The sequence below is a fragment of the Tupaia chinensis genome, unplaced genomic scaffold (genome assembly GCF_000334495.1).
Source record: "Tupaia chinensis unplaced genomic scaffold, TupChi_1.0 Scaffold000127_2, whole genome shotgun sequence".
NCBI classification, from domain to species: Eukaryota; Metazoa; Chordata; class Mammalia; order Scandentia; family Tupaiidae; genus Tupaia; species Tupaia belangeri.
This window is the reverse complement of record NW_006159596.1, coordinates 1,498,228-1,520,494: the sequence shown is the minus strand read 5'-3', so window position 1 is coordinate 1,520,494 and position 22,267 is coordinate 1,498,228. Positions and strand designations below refer to the sequence as shown.

Below are 22,267 nucleotides of genomic sequence, written 5' to 3'. Positions count from 1 at the left end.
AGAGGCACCCCAAACCAAAAAAAAAAAAAAAAAAAAAAAAAAAAAAAAAAAAAAAAAAACCTCTTAAAAAAACAAAAAACTTAAAAACACCCAAGAGCATGCACAGGGATTATCCTGATGGGATGGAGAAGTGGAGGAGAAGGAGAAGGGATTGCAGTGCAACTGCACCACCACAGGGTTCTTCCCCCTCTCTCTGACTTGAGCACTCTGGTAATGAGAAAAACAAACAAACCCTCCCTGCCAAAGGGTGTATCAGCAAACACAAACTCCTCAGGTCTTCAGAGCATTCCCGGAAAGACCCCCGAGGCCATTGGTTGATGTCAGGGGTGGGAAGCAATCTCTCCTATGAGAATCCAAGGTAAAACTTCTGTTATGGACCCTTTGGAACACTCTACTGGTTTAAATCATTTTCACACATCTTGTGCCGTCACTGTGCGCCAGGTGCCCTGCTTGACATTTCAGTCTTTCAAAGGCCATTTCCAGGGCTTTCCCATGGACACGGAGGACTGGAACGGTTTCCCTCCTGAGGGACAAACTGCTTGGGTTTGGGGGAGAAAGGTGAAAGGCTGCACCTGGGGCAGATGTGGTGGACAATGGGGCTTGGGTTCTCCTCGCCCTAGTTTCTATTTCCCGGTCAGTCCTTTTTCTATCTCTGGGTTCCAGCCCTAAATGGTGGTCCGTGGGTTCTCCCTTAGGAACAGGGACATGCTTTGTCTGGCTTGTTTTCTCCTGATGGTTGTAGCACTGGGAAAGTGCCTGCACCCATGTTTGGTCCTGGCACAGAAGAAGGTGTGTGCCCAGTGAGGGCAGATGCTTGGGATGAGCTTCAACAAGTGATGCAGCTCAGGATGTGTCACCAGCACCGTCCTGTCCCTAGCGTCCGTCTCCCTCCCCACCTTGCTGCCAGGAATACAGGCCAAGGTATTCTCGGGGCTTTGCTGCAGCTTTCTTTGTTCTTTTGATTTTGTGTGCGTGTGTGTGTGTGTGTGTTCAAAATTCAGAGAGGAGAATGGAGGGGTGATTTCCCACTTTCTGTCTCTCTGTTGAGTACACATGCCCTATAGCAAAAATCTCTATTTCAAAAAAAAAGAGTGCATGCTGGGACCAGCACATGCAGTGGTTATGTTGCTGGACTTCCATATGACTAATTGCAGTTCGAGTTCCAGACCTGGTGGCTTGAAGCTCAGGCTGGGCACATGTGCATGCATACTCAAGATCTGGGAAGAGAAGGGATTGTGGCCATGGCCATTCTCCTGAGGGGTGATTTCTCACTTTCTGTTTCACTGTTTCTGTCCAGGGAGTGCACACACCCTAAGGCAAAAACCTCTACAAAAAAAAAGAAAGAAAGAAAGAAAGAAAGAATGCATGCACACATTCACACGCAGGGAAGGGAGAAAAGCACCCTTGAAGGTCTCATGCCACAATCCCCACCTCTACCCTACCCCTCCAGCTCATCATGAGATCTTGGGCACCTCAGGGCACACGATATGTTTTCAGGCTGACCTGGGGTTTCAAACCCACAATCAGCACGTGGCTCCCAGCACGCATTTCACTTTGCTATCAACTGCTCCAACACTGTGTTGCAGAGAAGCGGCACATCCGTTCTCCACATCTTCCTCCTCTGTGTCCTTCTTCCACCCCTCTGTACCATCCGCTACAATCTCCAGTAGTCAGCTGTGAGACAGACAGTGGTCTTCTTGGTGTTCTATTCCTGAGAGCAAAATCGAAGTACTAAACACAATGACTCCTTCCTTTGCAAAATCCCTAGGGAAAAAAAGGCAAAAGATCTGGGTTGTTTTTGTTTTTGTTTTGTTTTGTTTTTTAATGCTTTTGCCATAGGACTCATGTGTTCACCAGAGATAGTGAGAGGGAAAGCAAGAAGTCACCCTCCAGGGGGGATGGCCCATAACACAATCCCTTCCCCTCCATTCTTTTTTTTTTTTTTTTTTGGAGAAGTTTTCACTATAGGGCGCGTGCGCTCGCCAGACAGACAGAGAGAGACATAGAGACAGAAAGTGAGAAATCACCCCCCAGGGGGGATGGTCACGCCACAATCCCTTCTCCTCCATTCTCCTCTCGGGATCTTGGGCACGCACGCACACACGCCCAGCGTGAGTTTTAAGCCACCGGGTCCGGGACGCGAACCACGATCGACCACGTGGGAGTCCAGCGACATAGCCATTATGCTAACTGCTGGTTCCCTACCCTCCATTCTTCTCCAGGACTTTGGGGCACACACGCACACATACCTGGCCTGAGTTTCAAGCCACCAGGTCCAGAATTCAACCATGGTGGGCCATGTTGGAGTCCAGTGCCTTAACCACTGCACCACCCTGCTAGCCCAAAAGATGTTTTAAAGCTGTTTTGTTTTTTTGGGTTTTTTTGTACTGCAGTATTCATATATGCATGCAGTGAAATACTCAGACAATACACCAGAGAATAAAGAAGAAATAAAGTCCTCTTTTTCATTCCCTTCTTGCCACTAAAACTAAGTCTGAATGCCTGTGGTGGTGTAGGGGTGTTTTTCCAGACCTTTCTTTGCATGCTTTATGTTCATAGTCTTCCTAGGATGGGCAGATGTTTCTACCACAGTCGATCTCATGAAAAAAGAGGCTGCCTTGTTTCCAAGGACAGAAACAGGAAGCTCTTTGCTAGAGCCAGATCACTCCTCTCTTTTCTAACCTAGAGGCTCTTCTTTTTTTTCTTTTTTCTGAGAGAGATTTTTGCTATAGGGTATGTGCACTTGAGAGAGAGAGAGACAAAGAGACACAAAGTGAGAAATCACCCCCCGAGGGGGTATGGCCATGCCACAGTCATTCTCTTCTCCTCTATTCTCCTCTTGAGATTTTGGGCATGCATGCTCACACACCCAACTTGAGTTTTAAACCGCTGGGTCTGGTACTCAAACCACAGTCAACTACGTGGGAGTCCAGCAACATAACCATTATGCCATCTGCTGGTTCCCCAGTGTTTCTTACTACAGTCATTTTTCTCAAGCTATTTGCAGACGTGTGAAATCGGACAACCATGCACTTGTAGATTGACTCCCGTGTGACTGTGGTGATTCGTATGTGTTTTGGTGACCAGGGAAGCAGGGGTTGTGTGCCATACCTAGAACATGGATGTAGGATTTAAGAAACTCGAGATTTCATCATGATCCCGCTTTACCTAACTGGATAGTTGACAGTTACATGAACCACTTAACCATCCTCACCTAGGAAACAAAGCGGTCACGTTGCCTAAATTCCAGATCCTCTTCAGGTTAAAATTCTAGTTTCTTTACTTAAGGTAAATTTCTCTTGCTCTCTCTGTCTCTCTCTTTCTCTTCAGTTGCCAGAGGGCATGCCCATTAGCTAGAGAGAGAGAGAGAGATTCCCTAATCACAATCCTTTTTCCTCCAATGCTGCATCCCGTCAGCATTTGGGGCACTCATGTGTCTGCACCTTGCATGTTTTTCAAGTCTCCGAGGGTAAGATTGAAACCATGAGGCTCATCTCCCAATGCATAGCCACCATTGCGCTATGGGGCCAGCCCCTTTCTTCCCTTTTTATGGGAATTATTTCTAAAATGTTTGAGTGAGGGAGGAGAATAAAAGAAGATGGCTTTATTTTTCCACCTCTGTCAGCTAATTGACCCGATCTTTTGTGCCAGGAGGTAAGTGCAGCAGTTGTTGGCATGGATTGGTGGGAGCTGGCCAGGTGGAGACACATGTAGAACCAGAGGAAGACTGCAGGGTCCCTGAGACAGCGCTGCCCCCGGGGGTACACACGGGGTGGGTGACCTGCAGCCTTTTCCTGACCTGAGGGTGGGCCTTCTCCTCCTGGTATTTGCAGTGATGTAGAGTGCCCAGCAGTCCCCCCGCCATGTGTTTTCCAGGCTGAGCACCTAACCAGCTGCTACTGGGGCGGGAGCAGCAATGCGCTGGACCGGCACGACCCCAGCCTGCCTTACCTGGAGCAGTACCGCATCGACTTCGAGCAGTTCAAGGGCATGTTCGCGCTCCTCTTCCCCTGGGCGTGCGGCACTCACTCGGACGTGCTGGCCTCGCGCTTGTTCCAGCTGTTGGATGAAAATGGAGACTCTCTGATTAACTTCCGGGAGTTTGTCTCGGGGCTAAGTAAGGACGTGATGTTATTGCCTGCTTTGGGACAGGGGACAACCAGGAAGGGTCCTGGTGTCACTTGGTGCTATCCTCAGGGTCACATCCCTGCCTCTAGAGAGCAGAGGTCACACGTGAAGGTTTGCAAACTAACTCTAAAACTTGTTTTTAGTTACAGATATATTATGCGGATATATTACTAAATCAATGCCTTCTACAGTGGGCCCTCAAACAGTTCATGGAAAATGAGTATTGTGAAAAACTATGCCTGGATTTCAATATTTATCTTTAAACCAAAGAAGAAAATTCATATTTTCATTTCATTTTTTTTCTCAAGCTTTTTGAAGTCCCCTCATACAGTTTGCTAGCCTTCAACATGAGGTGAAAATACGTTCTCATGGGACCAGCAGGTGGATTCCAGCAGGCACTGGATTCCCACATGGTCAACTGTAGTTCAAGTCCCAGACCTGGTGGCTTGAAAATCATGCTGGGTGCATGTGCGTGCCTGCCCCCAACTCCTGGGGGAGAATGGAAGAAATGAGATTACAGCATGGCTATCCCTGCCCCTCAGGGGGGGTGATCTCTCACTTTCCCTCTCACTGTCTCTCTGGTGAGCGATGATGCACCCTATGACAAAAACCTTTTTTTAAAAGGGTTGCTATTATCGTCACTATAATTATGATTCATCCGCCTCCACTGGATTCAGGCAGCCAGTTGGGCCACGAGGGAGAGAAGGCAGACGTACCTAGTGAGTGGGCAACACGAGGGTGGGAGAGCGAGCCAGTGCATTAAACAGGAAAAGCAGTATTTGGAGAATCATGATAGAGAAAACAATTGGTTAAACAAAATGGATAGGGATAAATCCGAAGCCTTAATTTAAAGAGATCATTGTAAAGGATATGGCTTCAGTGTCTCCACATAGAGTAGTGTACTAACAGTTTCCTACCTGGGGTCTGGAGTCAAGCAGACTCCCGTTCAGATCGCAGGCCTGCCACTTGCTGTTTCTAACCTTGAACAAACGACTGAGCAGAAGTAAGCCCGACTTGTCTCACCCATACAGGAGGAGTAGTAATTGCGCCCACCTCATAGCACTATCATGAGATGTCAGAGAAATAATGCACGAACGCTAGTTGATTCGGAGCTGTCAACATGGGCTGAGTGGTCAAGAATAGCCGTTAGGTTGTCGAAAAAGTCATGACACATTTTTACATAATTTTACGTAGAAAAAATGTGTCATAACTTTTCCAACAACCCTTATCATTATCCTCATGATCAATACGATTTGTCAATGTGCAGACATCTTGAGTTTACTGTGTGGTTAATCCGAAACTCCAGGTAAGAGTGTGAAGTGTTGAATGCAGACTTAGGCTACACCTTATAGAAAAGTCCAGAACATTGCCACTATTGTCTGAAATGGCTAAGAGGTTTCCGGAACTCTGTCCAGAGGGTATTGGTTGAGAAATGAACACAAAAGGTAGGTATGAAAACAAAAACAAGGAAGTGCATGTAAACCACGTAATATGAAAAAGCTGAAAACTTCGGGCATGTGTAACCTGGGAAAATAAACCCCCTGAAAAGATAAGCTGGAGAGGGACAAGAGAGCTGTGCTTCAAGCCTGAAGGAACTTGGTATAAAGAGGTAATAGACCTATTCTGTTTGGCTTTAAAGAGTAGGAAGAGCCAGCAGGTGGCAGAGTGATTAATATGCTGAACTCCCACCTGGCCAACTGAGGTTCAAGTCCCAGTCACGGTGACTTGAAAATCACACTGGGCATGTGTGAATGCATGCCCCAAATCCCAAGAGGAGACTGGGGGAGAACAGACTATGGCATGGCCATGCCCCCGGTGGTGATTCTTGGCTTTGCCTCTCTTTGCTTCTGTTTCTCACCGGTGAGTGCACACATCTATAGCACAAACCTAAGGAAAAAAAAAAAATAGGGGAACCAGCAGTTAGCGTAATGGCTATGTCGCTGGACTCCCACGTAGTCGACCGCGGTTCGTGTCCCGGACCCGGTGGCTTAAAACTCACGCCGGGCGCGTGTGCGTGCGTGCCCAAGATCCCGAGAGGAGAATGGAGGAGAAGGGATTGCAGCGTGACCATCCCCCCTGGGGGGTGATTTCTCACTTTCTGTCTCTATGTCTCCCTCTGTCTGTCTGGCGAGCGCACGCGCCCTACAGTGAAAATCTCTCAAAAAAAAAAAAAAATAGTAGAATAAGGGGACAAGAAGTCATTCTAAACCACTTTTGAGTCATGAAGTGTTTGTGGTCTGATAAAGACTATAGACATTTTCTACCCCGTAAATGATATAGGCTCATTTACGCAAAATTGCATCTTATGGGATTTGTGGATGTTGAACTATAGGTTGAGAATCCTTCGACTAAAGTGAAATTTATAGAACTTCCAGTATTTAGAAAACGCACCGGTAGGACGGGACACTGCTGGCCGTGTCTGAGAAAGTTCAGGCGGGCGTTTGATCCCCCTACACGGCGGCTGTGTGGGGAGCGAGCCTACGCGGAGGGGAAGGGCTGACAGGAAAGCCCCTGGAGTCCCTTTCAGCCCAAATTCTGCAATTTCTCTTCTTTTTCAAAATTAGATTTATCTTTTTTATGATTTATTTTACTTAACTTTATTTATTTATTTACTTATTTTAATTTGATCAGAGAAGGACAAAGAGAGAGAGAGAAAGAAAGTGAGAAAGCAAGCTGCCAGGTCTAGGACTCGAACCATGGTCAGCCATGCGGGAGTCCAGTGCCCTTAACCATCACGTCACCTGCTGGCTCCCAAATTGAATTTATCTTTAACTAGGTGCCCTGAGAAGATATATTTACAAAAGGTTTTCTAATCCCAGGACTTAATAGGGACTGTAGAGAAAAATGTAATGAGATTCTTTTGATTGAAGCTATGGTGTAATGGCAGATAGGTTGGAATCGATTAGAATGAAGAAACATTTAGGAGAACTTAAAAGCAACTAAAATGTCTTCAAAAATAGGGAAATTTGAAGCAATCACCCACGTATTTTGAGATTATTTTTGACACGCTGGTAGTTACTAAGAGCCTCCAGGCCCAGTCACACGAGCCTTCTCATTCATAGCCCTAGTTTATGATGGGCCAGGCACGAACCTCAGTGCTCCACATTCATGAACACACGCAGTCTTCACACTTCAAGTCCTCATGTCAGGATCTTGGGTGGAATCTTTTGTTATCATCTCACCTTATAGATGGAAAACAGGGATACAGAGAAGTTAACACAGTACAAAGGATTTGAACCCAGTTATCTTGGTTCCACAGTTTGTTTTGTTTTGTTTTTGTTTGACATAGGGTGTATGTTCTCCCTGGGGAGAGAAAGAGAGAGACAGTGAGAGGGAAAATGAGAAATAACTCCCAGGGAGGATGGCAACACTGCAACCCCTTCTCCTACATTCTCCTGGGGTCTTGGGCACACACGCACACACACCAACCCAGCATGATTTTCAAGCATCCAGGTCTGGGACTCAAACCACAGTTGGCCATGAGGAAGTCCAGCAATGTAACCACTATGCCAACTGCTGACTCCAGTTCCACAGTTCTTTTTTTTTTTCTTCTTTCTTTTTTTTTTTCTTTTGGAGAGGTTTTTGCTATAGTGCGCGTGCACTCGCCAGAAAGACAGAGAGAGAGAGAGAGAGAGAGAAAGCGAGAAATCACTTCCCCAGGGGGAATGGCCATGCCACAATCTCTTCTCTTCCATTCTCCTCTCAGGATCTTGTGCACACACACATACACGCCTGGTGCAAGTTTAAGCCACCAGGTCTGGGACTTGAACCGTGGCCAACTTCATAGGAGTCCAGCGACATAGCCATTACGCTAACTGCTGGTCCCCGGTTCCACAGTTCTTAATCCAAATCTGTTGTGACCAGGCCTTTTGTCACACAATGTCTTGGTTCCAATTTGTGTGAAGTAGACTTTTCAGGGAAGCGTTAGGACTGGGGATTACTAACACACACTGTGCATTTCACATTGTCCTTACGTGACTTCCAGGTGCTGCCTGCCATGGGGACCTCACAGAGAAGCTCAAACTCCTGTACAAAATGCACGTCTTGCCTGGTGAGTGAGCCACACGGAGCAGCACACGTATGTGAAACCACAACATGGAGCCTTCGGACTCCCTTTCTGATGTGTAACCTTTTTACCTCTTTCTGATACACAAATTCATCACTTTCACTAAGCACAAACACAGTGGTGACTATTTTACGTGAGTCCCTGAATCTTGATTTTGTGGACAGTCCCCTGTCTGCAATAGAAGCTGCAGTAACAGCAAGGAACGGCCATCTGCAAGGGAAAGAAAAATAGCATTTGGTAACCCATGGGATATGAGGTTCATAAGAGAGAAAATGAATGCAGGGACCCAGAGTCTGGGTCTAGGGGCAGGTTTAACATTGATAGGAGCATGCAGCGAAGATGGCGAGGTTTTCAGTTTTAAACAAGGTCAGCCATGACCTGGGACATATCTAGCAGATACTTAACAGATTGATAGTAAGGATATAGATAAGGTAAAAGTATAGATTTGGAAATTATCTTTCTAATTTTTTAGTTTTTATTTTTTTAAGTTTTTGCCATAGGGTGCATCCACTTCCTAGAGAGAGACACAGAGAGAGAGAAAGTGAGAAATCAGCCGCTCTCTGGGGGTATGACCATGCTGTAATTTCTTCTCCTCCATCCTCCTCTCAGGATTTGGGGCATGCACACACATGCGCCCATGTTTTTAAAGCTGCAGGGTCCAGGATTTGAGCTGCAGAGTTGGCCATGTGGGATCCAACACTATAACCACTATGCCACCTGGTGGCCCAGGAATTATCTTTATAGCTACGCTTGCCTAAAATACGACTCATTAAAGCATTTTTCCCACTGAATTTGGGAAATTGTCCGTAGAGAGGAAAATATGCAGGAACACTTAGGTGTGCGTGTGGTTGTTAAAAGAGAAATGGTGTTATGGACGGAGTGACCCTCCCATTGACCTAGAGCTCTCAGGCATTCCAGTCCCCCACCCCATGATGTGACCCCCCGATACACCTTTGTGTCTTTAGCCGCTCATCCTCCCTCGTGTCATCTTCTCTAACAATTAAAGCACGGTTTCACAGAGGCATGGCCCTACTGAAATGAGAACTATGTCTCTTCCTCCCTCTAGAGCCATCCTCTGATCAAGATGAGCCAGATTCTGCTTTCGAAGCGACTCAGTACTTCTTTGAAGATATCACCCCAGAATGTACACATGGTAAGTGACTTCTCTCCTCCAAACTCCTCCGTATTGGTGTCGGCAGGTGGCATGGTGGTTAAGGGCACTGGTCTCCCACATGGCCAACCACAGTTTGAGTCCTGGGCCTGGCAGCTTGCTTCCTCACTTTCTCTTCCTCTCTCGTTCTATCACTCTGTCCCTCTCTACTCAAAATTTAAAATAAATAAAATAAATAAATAAAGTTAAGTAAAATAATTCTTAAAAAAAAAACTTTGAAAAGAAAAAAATAAATAAAGCTTCTACATGTTTTCCACAGAACCCTTTATTACTAGAAGACATGCTTTCAAAGCCAGTAAGTTAGAGAAGCATTTGAATACAGTTGGCTAATATCGAGTTGTAAGAAATGTGTCATGACTTTTCCATGACCTGATACTTTTCTTTTGATTTGATGATAGATTTGTGCCAAAGGGCACATGTGCTTGCCAGAGAGAGACAGAGAGAGAAAGTGAGAAATCACACCCCAAGGGGATGACCATGCCATAATCCCTTCTCTTCTACTGTTCTCTCAGGATTTTGGGCATGTATACATGCACCCCCAGGATGTTTTTCAAGCCCCAGGCTCAGGACTCACACTACACAGTTGACCATATGGAATCCAGTGCCTTAACCACCACACCACGTGCTGGCTCTCCTTTGAATGTTTGAGGTTGGGCAGCTTTCAGGAAGTAGGCACTTTAGCCCACTGAGGGGCCCATGTATAATGCATCCCACTGGCTTAGAAAAGATGTGTACTATGCTTCTCTCTCTTTGCTTTAGTCAGGCTCATTAAAAATGTCAGTCATCCCGTTGGGTTGGCTCTATGGCCTAGCGGCTAAAGGAGCTGAATCCCACATGGCTAACTGCTCAGTTTTATTCCCAGCTCTGGTGTCTTAAAAAGCATGTTGGGCATCTGTGTGCATGTGCCTGCAATCCCAGAAAGAGGGAGGATGATAGAGAAAGGATTGTGGCATGGCCACACCCATTGGTGAGTGCTTGCTCCTTCTCCCTCTCTCCTTGCCTCTCTTTCTCTCCGGCAAGCACACATGCCCTCTGGAAAATAAAAATTTAAAAATAAGAATGATTATTATCCTGTTACTCTGCAGCTATCCAGAATGGGGTCCTGGTGTTTTATCAGAAAGTTCTGTCTTATAGCTATCTCTGCTCTATAATGAACTGGCAAACCACCATCCCTGGGCCAACTCCGGCCCACTGACCTATTTTATACAACCTGTGAACTAAGAAAGGCTTTTACATTTTAAAGTGATTTTTAAAAATCAAAAATAAATCACTGTTTTCTGCCACATGGAAAACATATGCAATTTAAACTTTACAGCCTATAAAGAAAGTGATACAGGAACACAGTCCAGCTTAGCACCTCTGTGTTGTCTGAGCCTGTGCTCATGCTGCAGGGCAGGGAGTGAACAGTGAAGCAAGGCCAACTACACAGGCTGCAAAGCATTTGATCCTTCATGTCTGGTCCTTTACAGTAAAATCTGGCCAACTCCTGCTCCATGTGAATGTTAGGTCTCCACGGTCATGCTCCAACTCATTCCAGATTTATATAGTAGGTCACACACTGACATGTATGAATCTAACAACCTCTGTGAGCTTGCTAAAACAGTAAATTATTTACCTTCTAATGTCTCACTAGAGCAGCTTGACCACTTCACCAAAGTCAAAAAGTAAACATAGATTGCCTCTGGGTTCTTGGCATATTAATTTTTTTTTCAGAGAGATTTTTGCTATCATGCACATGAGCTCGCCGGAGAGACAGAGACAGAAAACGCAAAATCAGGACCAGCAGTTAGTGTAATGGCTATGTCGCTGGACTCCCATGTAGTCGACCGCAGTTCCAGTCCCAGACCTCGCAGCTTGAAACTCATGCCAGACACATGAGTGTCCAAAATCCTGAGGAAAATGAAAGAGAAGGGACTGTGGAGTGGCCACCCCCCCACGTGGCCAATTTCTCACTTTCTGTCTCTCTGTCTCTCCCTATAGCAAATATATATATATATTTTTTTATTCTACTGCATGAGCTCCCCATACTTTAACTATTTTTTAAATATCTTCTTGTTTCTTAAATCATTTTCAACACAAAGAAGAGAGAAAATTCACAGTAACATATAGTACATTGTCCTCATTCTGCCGGACAAGCGCTGAGATTAATTTCACCCCACATACAGTACAGGTCTCGTGTCTGGCACACTGGCCCCATTTTGGGTAGTCGACTATACACTCTTACAGCTGACTGACCAACTGGGACTCTGAGGAGGTGCATTCCTCTCTTGAATCCTAGGTTCCCTGCAGTACACTAGTTGGATTTTTGTTTGTTTTAGAGATGTTTTGCTATAGGGCATGTGTGCTTGCTAGAGAGACAGACAGAAAGCAAGAAATCACCCCCCCACCCCGAGAGGGGATGGCCACACTGCAAGCCCTTCTTCTCCATTCTTCTTTCTGAATCTTGGGCATGCACACCCATACACCCAGCTTAAGTTTCGAGCCACTGGATCCAGGACTTGAACAGTATTTGGCCATGTGGAAGTCCAGCAACGTAACCATTAGACCGTCTGCTGGTCCCAGCAATACTCTGTTTTAAGAAGAAAGAAAACAGTTGTGTTTTCCTTAAAGATCGTGTTTTGAAGTGCCCAATAATGAATCAGAAAGAAGTTATAGCATATAACACTTCAGCAAAAAATAACTCTTTTTTTCTTGCTTCTATCAACATGATTTCAATGTCCTTGAAAAAAATTAGTTCTTGATTTTTTTGAAGGGACTGGAAGAAAAACAACTCATATATCCAAAGTTAAGATGATATAAAGAGAGGGAAGAGAAATCAACATTCACTGGGGCAAGACCTGCCATTTTTTAAGTTTATTTCTTTTTATTTATTTTTTTGCTATGGGGCGTGTGCGCTTGCCAGATAGTGAGAGACAGAGAGACAGAAAGCGAGAAATCACCCCTCAGGGGGGATGGTCACGCCGCACTCTCTTTTCCTTTCTCCTCTCAAGATCTTGGGTACGCCCACACATGCACCTGGCGTGAGTTTTAAGCCACCGGGTCCGGGACCCGAACCACAGTTGACCACATGGGAATCCAGCGATGTAGCCATTACGCTAACTGCTGGTCCCATTAAGTTTATTTATTTCTAAAGTGAGAGAGAAGAAAGAAGGAAGGAAGGGAGAGAACAAGAGAAATAGAGAGCATCCCCAGCAGGCTTCAAGCATGATCCACCCCCAGCTTCTGTCAGCCCTGGATCATGGGCACATGTGTACTGGTGTTTGCAGGGAGGTCTCTGGACACGAACCTGGACCCTTCTCATGTGAGTCAGTCTCACAGAACATTGTCTTTTACCCCTGCACCACCGTCTGGTCCCAGCCCTGCCGTTTTTTAAGTATGGAAGACTGTGAGGCATCGTTTCAATTTTTGATTGCACACTGAACCCAAGCTGTGGGAAAGTATTCTGGGGGAGTCCTTCACCAGAAATATAATAGATAAAATATGAGACATTTGATAAAGTCCTCATTTCAGATTTTAAAAAATTTGCTTAGTTATAAGTATATCCTGTGCACTATGAGGGATATACTTATACCACACAAATATCACTCTTTGAAATTCAGACTCAACTGGATGTGCTCATTTTGTTTCGTTTTATTAGCTAAGTTAGTCAGCCCTTTGGTTCTTTTCTTTTATACTGCAGATGCTCTATCTAAGGTTTAATAACATTCTCCTACTTTTTTCTTCTGACTATTTCTTGGTAGTTGTTGGGTTGGATAGCAGAAACAAGCAGAGTGCCGATGATGGCTTTGTTACAGTGAGTCTGAAGCCAGACAAAGGTATGGATGTTGTCTTCTTTGGGTTTACCTTCCTGTTGCTTCAATGCTTGTTTCTTGACTTGTGAAAACACTTTTTTGACATTTGTGTTCTAGGGAAGCGGGCAAATTCTCAAGAAAATCGTAATTATTTGAGACTCTGGACTCCAGAAAATAAATCTAAGTCAAAGAATGCAAAAGATTTACCTAAGTTGAATCAGGTAAGTGGCTGACGGTTCAGTTCATTCATTTCAAACCTCGATGCTCTTTGGTCCAGTCATAGATAAATATAGAATGAGTGTCCCTCTAAGATAATGGTAACTTGGGGTACTTAACTAGGTAGTTTGGATCTACTTTTTGGATTTTCTTTGAGAGAGATTTTTGCTATAGGACATGTGCACATAGCAGAGAGATAGAGACAGATAGAAAGTGAGAAATCACCCCCCCAGGAGGGATGGCCACACCACAATCCCTTTTCTTCCATTCTCCTCTTGGGATTTGGGGCATGCATGCACACACACCCAGTCTAAGTTTCAAGCTGCTGGGTCCAGGACTCGAACTGTGTAGCCATGTGGGAGTCCAACACCTTAACCACTATACCACCTGCTGTTCCCATACATGTTTGTTAATATATCAAAATTATGCTTGATTGTGAGAAAATGACCTCCTCAGAGAAAACATGAACCATAAACTATTTAATTTTGTACAAGTACATGGATCTCATCCTGGTCATTAAACATATCCTCAGATACTCAAAAAGTCAACACCTGCTCGCAGTGCTCAGCTAAGATGTCTGACACACATTGTCCTTAAAGAGTTGACATGTAAAGAGGGAGACAAACAATATAAATAATTATGACACAGAACAAAAATGCAAAGGTTTAGAACAGAAACAGAGAAGCCACATGCGTGGAGAGAAAGCATTACTTCTGTCCAGTGAGATGAGGGCTTTGTCATGGGAAAGGGATTGGAAGTACCCTTGGAAAAGCTGAGTGCATTCTAAAGCATGCAGACAAGAAGAAATGAGCTGAACTGGCCCCACTGCCTGATGGTTAGGGGAGCTGGATTCCACATTGCCCTCAACAGGGGTCAGATATAGTCCCTGGGTGCATGCGTGTGTGTGCTCAAAATCCCAACAGTACGGAGAAAGGAGGAGAAGGGATTGCAGCATGACCATGCCTCATCAAGGGTGCTTTTTCCCTCTCTCCCTCTCTCTGTCTTTGGCTTTTTTTGGCGAGCACTTGTACCCTTTGATAATTTTAAAAATAGAGATAAGTCTGGTATTTCCTTACAATACTTCAACAAGGAAAAAATCATTTTAAAAAGTTAATGAGGCAAATATACACACAGTCATTCATGACTGTAGGTGGTGAGTACTTGAGGGTTTATTATTTCAGTCCTCCTATCAATATTTTCATGGATGTTTAAACATTTTCAGACTAAGAAATGGAAGCATCACTAAAGAGACTTTAAATAGCAAGTCTATCCATCTCACAAATAGGACTTCCTGGGGCTCTTCAGGAGCCATCTTTTTTGTTTTTTTAGAGGTTTTTGCCTTAGAGCATGAGTACTCACTGGAGAGAAAGAGAGACAGCGACAGTGAGAAGGAAAATGAGACTACAATCCCTTCTCCATTCTCCTCCCAGGATCTTGGGCACGCATGCACATGCACCTGGTATGAGTTTCAAGCCTCAGGTTCTGGGACTCTAACCATGGTCAGCCATGTGGGAGGTCTAGCCCTGCAACTGCTACACCATCCGCTGGCCCCCAGGAATCACCTTTTCATGGCACCTAGTCCCCTTGGGTCCTGCCTCTCTGCTTCCCCCAGGCTTCCCATGTTCAAGTTTTTCGATTCACTTTCCAGGGGCAGTTCATCGAGCTGTGTAAGACCATGTACAACATGTTCAGTGAGGACCCCAATGAACAGGAGCTGTATCATGCCACGGCGGCGGTGACCAGCCTCCTGCTGGAGATCGGAGAAGTGGGCAAGCTCTTCATCCCCCAGCCCACCAAGGAGGGCGGGACCATGGGCAGCGGGCCGTCCTGCCACCAGGGCATCTCAGGCGTGCTCTTCCCTAAGAAAGGGCCCAGCCAGCCTTACGGGGTGGAGGCTGTTGAGCCCCTCCCAGCCAGCCTGACAGCTGACAACGAGGAACACTCCCTGGGAGGACAGATGGAGGACATTAAGCTGGAGGACTCCTCGCCCCGGGACAATGGGGCCTGCTCCTCCATGCTGATCTCCGACGACGACACCAAGGACGACAGCTCCATGTCCTCCTACTCGGTGCTGAGCGCCTGCTCCCACGAGGAGGAGAAGTTGCACTGCGAGGACATTGGGGAGGACACGGTCCTGGTGCGCAGTGGCCAGGGCACAGGCACGCTGCCCCGGAGCACCAGCCTGGACCGGGACTGGGCCATCACCTTCGAGCAGTTCCTGGCCTCCCTGCTCACGGAGCCCGCCCTGGTGAAGTACTTTGACAAGCCCGCGTGCATGATGGCCAGGATTACCAGTGCAAAGAACATCCGCATGATGGGCAAGCCGCTGACCTCGGCCAGCGACTACGAAATCTCCGCCATGTCTGGCTGACCCGGCGCCTTCTCTGGGGAGGGGTAGGGGAGGGACTTTTTTATGTTCTCCTGTGTTGAGATTTCCTTTCTTTTAAATTAAATATTTATTAGTACCCGGCTTGAAGCCTAGTGTTTTCATAATGTAATACGATGAAAACTGTTGGAGAAATATTTAAACACCTCAATGTAGGTTCCGTACACTCTTACCACGGGGACGGGGATTTTACCAGAATACAGTTTATTCCGTGAATTCCAAGAGAAGATGAGTCTGTCCATAATCCGTGTGTATGATAACTTAGTAACCTTGCCGTGGAGCTGTAGACATGGTTGAAAAAGTAGTGCCGTTTCATGCTCAGTAAGGCAGCAGTCGTTCGTGCAGTCAAGGCTTTTTTTGCTATGGGGCGTGCACTTATCAGAAAGACAGAAAGAGACAGAGAGACAGAAAGCGAGACATCACCCCTCAGGGGGGATGGCCACACCGCAACCCCTTCTCCTCTAGTCTCCTCCCGAGATCCTGGGCATGCACACACAGGCGCCCAGCGCGAGTTCAAGCCACTGGGTACGGGACTCGAACCGTGGTCGACTACACGGGAGTCCAGCGACATAGCCATTATGCTAACTGCTGGTCCCTAGTCTAGGCTTTTTTGATGAAACTTAAGCAGTGAGGAAAATGAAATGGCGTGAAGACAAGACTATGCTTAGACAGGAAAGGCCCTGGCAGTTGAGGCAAGCCCTGTACCACGTTAGGATATACTGAACATATTTTCTAAGACTTGAAATCTATTTCATAAAAGTCTCTTCAAAATTCATCCTTAGCCGATATTCCTCTTCAAGGGGAAACGTTTGGGACGCTAAACCATTATGAAAGCATCATTGATGTAAACATCATGCCGGACGAGCAGTATATTTGATCAATCTGGACGTTTATTAATGCCTGGCCAATTTCACCTTAAACATTGTTCTGATGATTTTATGGGCAGGCCAGAACTCTGAAAAAATACGGTCTTTCGTTACGGAGCTTCTGAAAGTGGCAACTAAGATGACAGAGGCCTCAGGATAGGTGTTTTGTTTTTTTTTTTTTTTTTTTAGTTTTCATTTTGTTTTATTATTTTCTTGAACGAGTACCAGTACTGATACTTCTGATATCTGATTTTCAGCTTCTTGTGATTCAATGCAAATAAGGCAAAAAAATAAAATAAAAATACAACAATAAACTTTACCATTTCCATACTCTGCGTAGATTCAAGAAATTCTACCATGTATCACCTTTGACCATCTTCTCATTAAATCAATGTACGTAGCGATAATGTAAACTGAAAAAAAAAGAAATTCTGCAAGAAAACGTACCTGAATGTTTTCCAACAGAACTTGTCACTTTATATAAAAGAATAGTACGCTCTATCTATTTCCGGAATGGATGTGGCAATGAAAACTAGCACACCTGCACTTTGAATTCCTGCTTCGGTTTTGTTGCTTCTCTGGTTTTGTTTCCTACAGATGTTGGGAGGGTTTTTGGTCTTGTTGAATTTATAATCATCAATCACATTTCCTTTGCTTGTTTAGAATAGTCCTTCCAGTACATTTCTTATTTTAGTCTACATTGTTCCCTTATGGTAGCTGTTGCTGCTGTTTTTTATTTTGTTTACAGAATGATTTTTAAACTGTCAAATGAAGTAGTGTTAACCTCAAATAGGATTAATGTGAACCAATAAAGTACGTCAGATGCTCAGTATGGCTTGTTATCTGTGTGCTTGAGTTCCTGCCTATGGCAATAACGTTATCCCTTTGACAGCCTTGCAGGGAAAATGTTATTAAGCAACTATTTTGACTAAAGGAAATTTTACAGGCAAATATTTTGAGATACATACATTTTGTGGCTTATCAATGATTATAATATTAAAATAAGGAACAAGAGGTGCCAGCAGATGGTGTAGCAGTTACGTCGCTGGACTCCCACGTGGCTAACCATAGTTTGAATCCTAGACCTGGTGGCTTAAAAACCATGCTGATGCATGTGCATGCGTGCCCAAGATCCCGAGAGGAGAATAGAGGAGAAAGGACTGCAGTGTGGCCATCCCTTCTGGGGGGTGATTTCTCACTTTTCTTCTCCCTGGCTCTGTCTCTCTCTCTCTCCCTGGCAAGCACACATGCCCTAACGCAAAAACTTCTAAAAAATTAATTGATTAAATAATAATAACAATAATAAGGAAGAGGATTGTTAGCATCTGTGTAATGTAAAATATTTACAGTGCATAATTCTCACTACCTAGTGACTGAAAATTTCTCCATTTAGTTCTCATTAGTAGACTGTAAGACAGCTTGATTTGTATTTAATCAAGTAAGTAGTCATTTATTTGATTTGGCTCTAAGGTTATTACTTATTATTCCATGTGTTTATCTTTTAAGTCACTAAATATGCCTTAAGATACGCCTCAAGAAATAATCATGAAATCTCATGCTCTCACTCTACCTTGTCAGAACCAAGATGGCGTCAGCAAGGCAGTAGGGTGCACATAAAGCCCCGGATAAGTGAGAGGAGCCGGAATTTTCCATTACTGAGGAAGGCTGTGGCTGAACAGCAAGTCCCTTAGAAAGCCCACGTCTCTTACTGCTGAGAATTCTCTATCCTAACTTTGAATTTTGAGCAGCGAGAGGAGGATCCCTTTGGAGCTGACAGACGTGCAGGACCGCTCTGGCTCCATGGTACCCGCCGTGACCTTGAGTAGAGTTCTTGGGTCCTTAACCTCAGCACGCTTGTTTCCGGCTGTGAAATTGGAGCTGCAGTGCTTACTCGGCCAAGCGGCCAAGCGGGTCAGAGGGGTGGTTGGCAGCACTTTCCTAAATGACCCTGCAGAGCAGCTCCTACCCTGACCTCTGCCCTGCACTGAGCTTTCCCAGGACAGGCATCTGTTCCTCCCAGGAGAGTCACCCTCGGGGAGGCAGACAAAACTCACATTCGAATGAATCAAACCGGGCTTGCTCAGCTGTCCAGCTTGAGATGCTGCTCTGTGATCCGCACAGTGGTGTGGATAACTGTGCTGTGTAGCCCACACTGGACAGACCGGGTTAGGCTGTAGACAGTTTGAGAAAGCCCAAGCATATATTTTTTTTTTCTGTGAGAATTTTACCTTAAGGTATGTGCACTCACCAGAGAGACAGAGACAGTGAGAGGAAAAGTGAAAAATCACCCTCCTGGAGGTTGGCCATGCCACAAGTTCTCCTCCTGGGAGCTTGGACACATAACGCACATGCGCCCAGCCTGAGTCTCAAGTCACCAGGTCCAGGACTCGAACCGCGGTCAGCTATGTGGGAGTGCAGCGATGGAAACTCCACGCCATCTGCTGGCCCCTATACAGAGTTTTACACACACACACACACACACCCCTAGAAAGTTTCTTAAACATACGTATACACAAATATATGTGTGTATAGAGAGTATACACACACACACTATATTAGGTTGTCAGAAAAGTCAATGATGTGTTTTTCTATGTTTTTTATGCAAAAATGCATCATGATTTTCCTAACAACCCAATTGGTACATATATATGTGTGTGTGTGTGTTTTTTATACACACACACGTACACACACACGTACACACACACATATATAGTCATTAAGAACCTTTATAAGTCCCATGGAAAGATTTCCACCAAAGACCCTTGGCAATGACCTTCTTTATAGCTGCAAGACAAAATGTTTCTATGTACTTCGGGCAGTCTTGAGAAAACACTGTACACTTAGTATATATTGAACGCTTTACTTCTGAATGCAAAGGCAACATGAAACGGAATAAATGCCTTTGCCTGTTGTGTAGATTTTACTCAATAAAAGACAGCCACGAAAGTAGGCAGAGCCGTTAGGCAGGCAGTGCTTCCGCGAGAGCTGGGGGATTCCCCTCTGTTCTCACTTCCTGGGCCTGGCCTCAGTATTGAGCCACGTCCACTATGTCCACCTCTCAGTAGTGGTCAGAGCAGGCCCAGGCCAGTCAGGCTTGGACAGGGGAGACAGATCCTATGTCTCAATGAGGGATGTGTCAAAGAATGCGTGTCCCTCTTCTGCCGCATCTGTCCAGCATCCCAGATTCTCCTGAGTCTTTTCTGTTGGTCTCTAAATATTTTAGCGTCTGGCTCACAGATTTCCCTCTGTGTCCCAGCTTTTCCTATCCCTCAGGGAACTCCAGCACCTTTAGAGAGAACCTAGCAAATACTCTAACCTCAATTTCCTGGATTCCCATTGATTTTTCCATCCCCTGCTCTATTAGAAATGTTACCTCATGGCTGATTTAGTGCTCCATGGCAGTTCAGCTGCTCAGGCGATGTTGAATCCATGGGGAAGACCACGGGTTCGGTTCCTCCATCCACCTGTACATGCCAGGCGAGTAACCTGTGATCCCAGCTGGCTGGGAAGGCTGAGGCCTGGAGATATCGTGGGGATGCCCTCTTGAAGATTCTTCTCTCCCTCTCCCCACTTCTCTGTGACACTTCCTATCATGAAAGAAAGAAAGACACTATAAGAAGTAAAATAGCGTTGAACTTGTACCTTCCCAAGACACTTGCCCACGCCCTTCTCATTCTTCGACTCCCCTATTAACCCATGAGGTCTCGCTGATTTTCCTATTCCAGTTTGGTTCTGTAGTCATCTCTTCCACCACTGTCTCTCCAGCTTTCTCAGCTTCATCTTCCCTGACTCTCTGCAGCCATCTGTGGTGGTCACTCTTTCATCCCCAAATCTTGAATCATTACAAACATCTGCCTCTTCACTCCCATCTGCGCTGCCGGGTAGTAGACACTGCGGGGTGGGGGCATTCACATTATATAGATTTGAGCTTCTCCAGTTTTATGGTGTTTATCTTCGGATGGGTCTTCAATGCCAATTAGCCCTCCCTTTCCATGTTCCTGGTTCAATCCTCCTAGCCCACCCCAAATAGCCATTTTAAGTCTTTCCTAGTCTCTTCTAACCCCTTACTCCCACTCCTGCCACCCTCTTAGAGGAAACTTTAATTCTGAGTTCATAGAAATACCTGGAGCTCACAGTTGCAATTCGCAACTTTGAATCTCTCAACTACAAAGTCGTCTGCAGCTGAAATCTCCTTGGCTCCCTCCCCCAGCATGGAGAAGAAGTCAGCATTCTTGAACTCACGTCGTCATCGTCTTCTTCACAGTGGATTTCTTAGACTGGAAGAATGTTCACTCAATCCTTTAGCTCTGTTACAGGCTGATCGTTGACGCATCTGGCTGCCTCCCAGCCAGACCTTAGGGTTTTTCCTCCCCCTCTCTTCACTCCAGTCTACCGTAGTTGACTTGGCCACGACTCCTGGATTTTATCATCTCACTGAAACTGCTGTGCTGAGGACACCAAGGATTCCCTAATTGTAGATCCTGGTTCTTTTTTTAACCGCCAGAGCGCATGTGCACTCACCGAAGAGAAACAGACAGAGAGACAGGGAAAAAAGCAATCGTCAGTGGGGCATGGTCCCCTGATGAAAATTGCATATGGATTTATATACCCTGGCGCTGGTGACTCCAATTGTTTCCTCGAGTGGGCCTGTGTTGTAGTCATTGGAAGGTAGTCATTCAAAATAGCCCTTGGGCTACTGGTCAATCGAAGTATGAACGTTTCTTCAAGAGGGAGCCAGCAAGGTCAAATGTTATTTCCCTATATTTGTCTTATTCTGAAATGCAGTTGTTGCCAAGCAAGAAAGAAAAGTACTCTGTATTCATGACACTACACATCACTGTGTGTATGAATGTGAGGTTGTTGAAACAAGCCTTGGAGTTCCAACACAGATTGCTGAACTGTAGCCATTTTATTTGTCTGCTTCGATTCCCTCCCCCACATTCTCCAGCTGTTCTGTTTGTTTTATTTTTGCTATAGGACACATGCACTTTTCAGAAAGAGAGAGAGAGAGAGAGGGAGAGAAATGAGAAATTTCCCCAGAGGCAATGGCCACACTAAAATCTCTTCTCCTCCATTCTCACACATGCATATGCATGCAACATTATTTTCAAGTTGCCAGGTCCAGGACTTGAACCATGCAGTTGGCCACATGGGATCTAGCACCTTAACCTGCAGGTCACCTACTTGCCTCCCTCCAGCTGCTGTTTTAAGCTACTTCTAACATAGTCTAGAAATTCAATGTACTCATGTTTTCTGCTGGCCCAAATCTCTCTATCCCAACTTAATACAGGATAATAACCAAGCATACAAGAATGTCTGTGATCAGTCATTTCCCATATCTGTGTAGACTAATTCTCAGCACTCACTGGAAAGGAACCAAAAATATCCGAGGTATTACAGTGTATCCATTTTTCCCACTTGCTGGCTTGACTACATAATTGACAGCATCCTCTGTCATGAGGTCATCATCAGTGAGCCAGGTGTGATATTTCAATCCCTCTCTCAACTCCTGCTGCAAGCTTAGATCTAAAACTGGGGAAATGGAGGACAGTGTTAATTTTGGAAGTATTGGAAGTGCAAACTAGGAATCAGCAGATGGCATAGTGGTTAAGGTACTGGACTCCCACATGGTCAACTGTGGTT

At 45.3% G+C, this 22,267-nt stretch overlaps 1 protein-coding gene across 2 annotated transcripts in view; it reads left to right on the top strand.

The window, feature by feature from the left end:
* TBC1D9 (TBC1 domain family member 9) overlaps positions 1-15,842 on the top strand; it is a 168,285-nt gene extending 152,443 nt beyond the window's left edge. For both annotated transcript variants that reach the window (XM_006144638.2, XM_006144637.2), the window contains exons 16-21: positions 3,877-4,117; positions 8,114-8,179; positions 9,261-9,347; positions 13,106-13,180; positions 13,274-13,377; positions 15,021-15,842. In XM_006144638.2, the coding sequence (XP_006144700.1) occupies positions 3,877-4,117; positions 8,114-8,179; positions 9,261-9,347; positions 13,106-13,180; positions 13,274-13,377; positions 15,021-15,743 (1,296 nt within the window). In that variant the 3' untranslated portion in view covers positions 15,744-15,842. The remainder of the gene's footprint in view (positions 1-3,876; positions 4,118-8,113; positions 8,180-9,260; positions 9,348-13,105; positions 13,181-13,273; positions 13,378-15,020) is intronic.
* Positions 15,843-22,267: the final 6,425 nt, after the last annotated feature.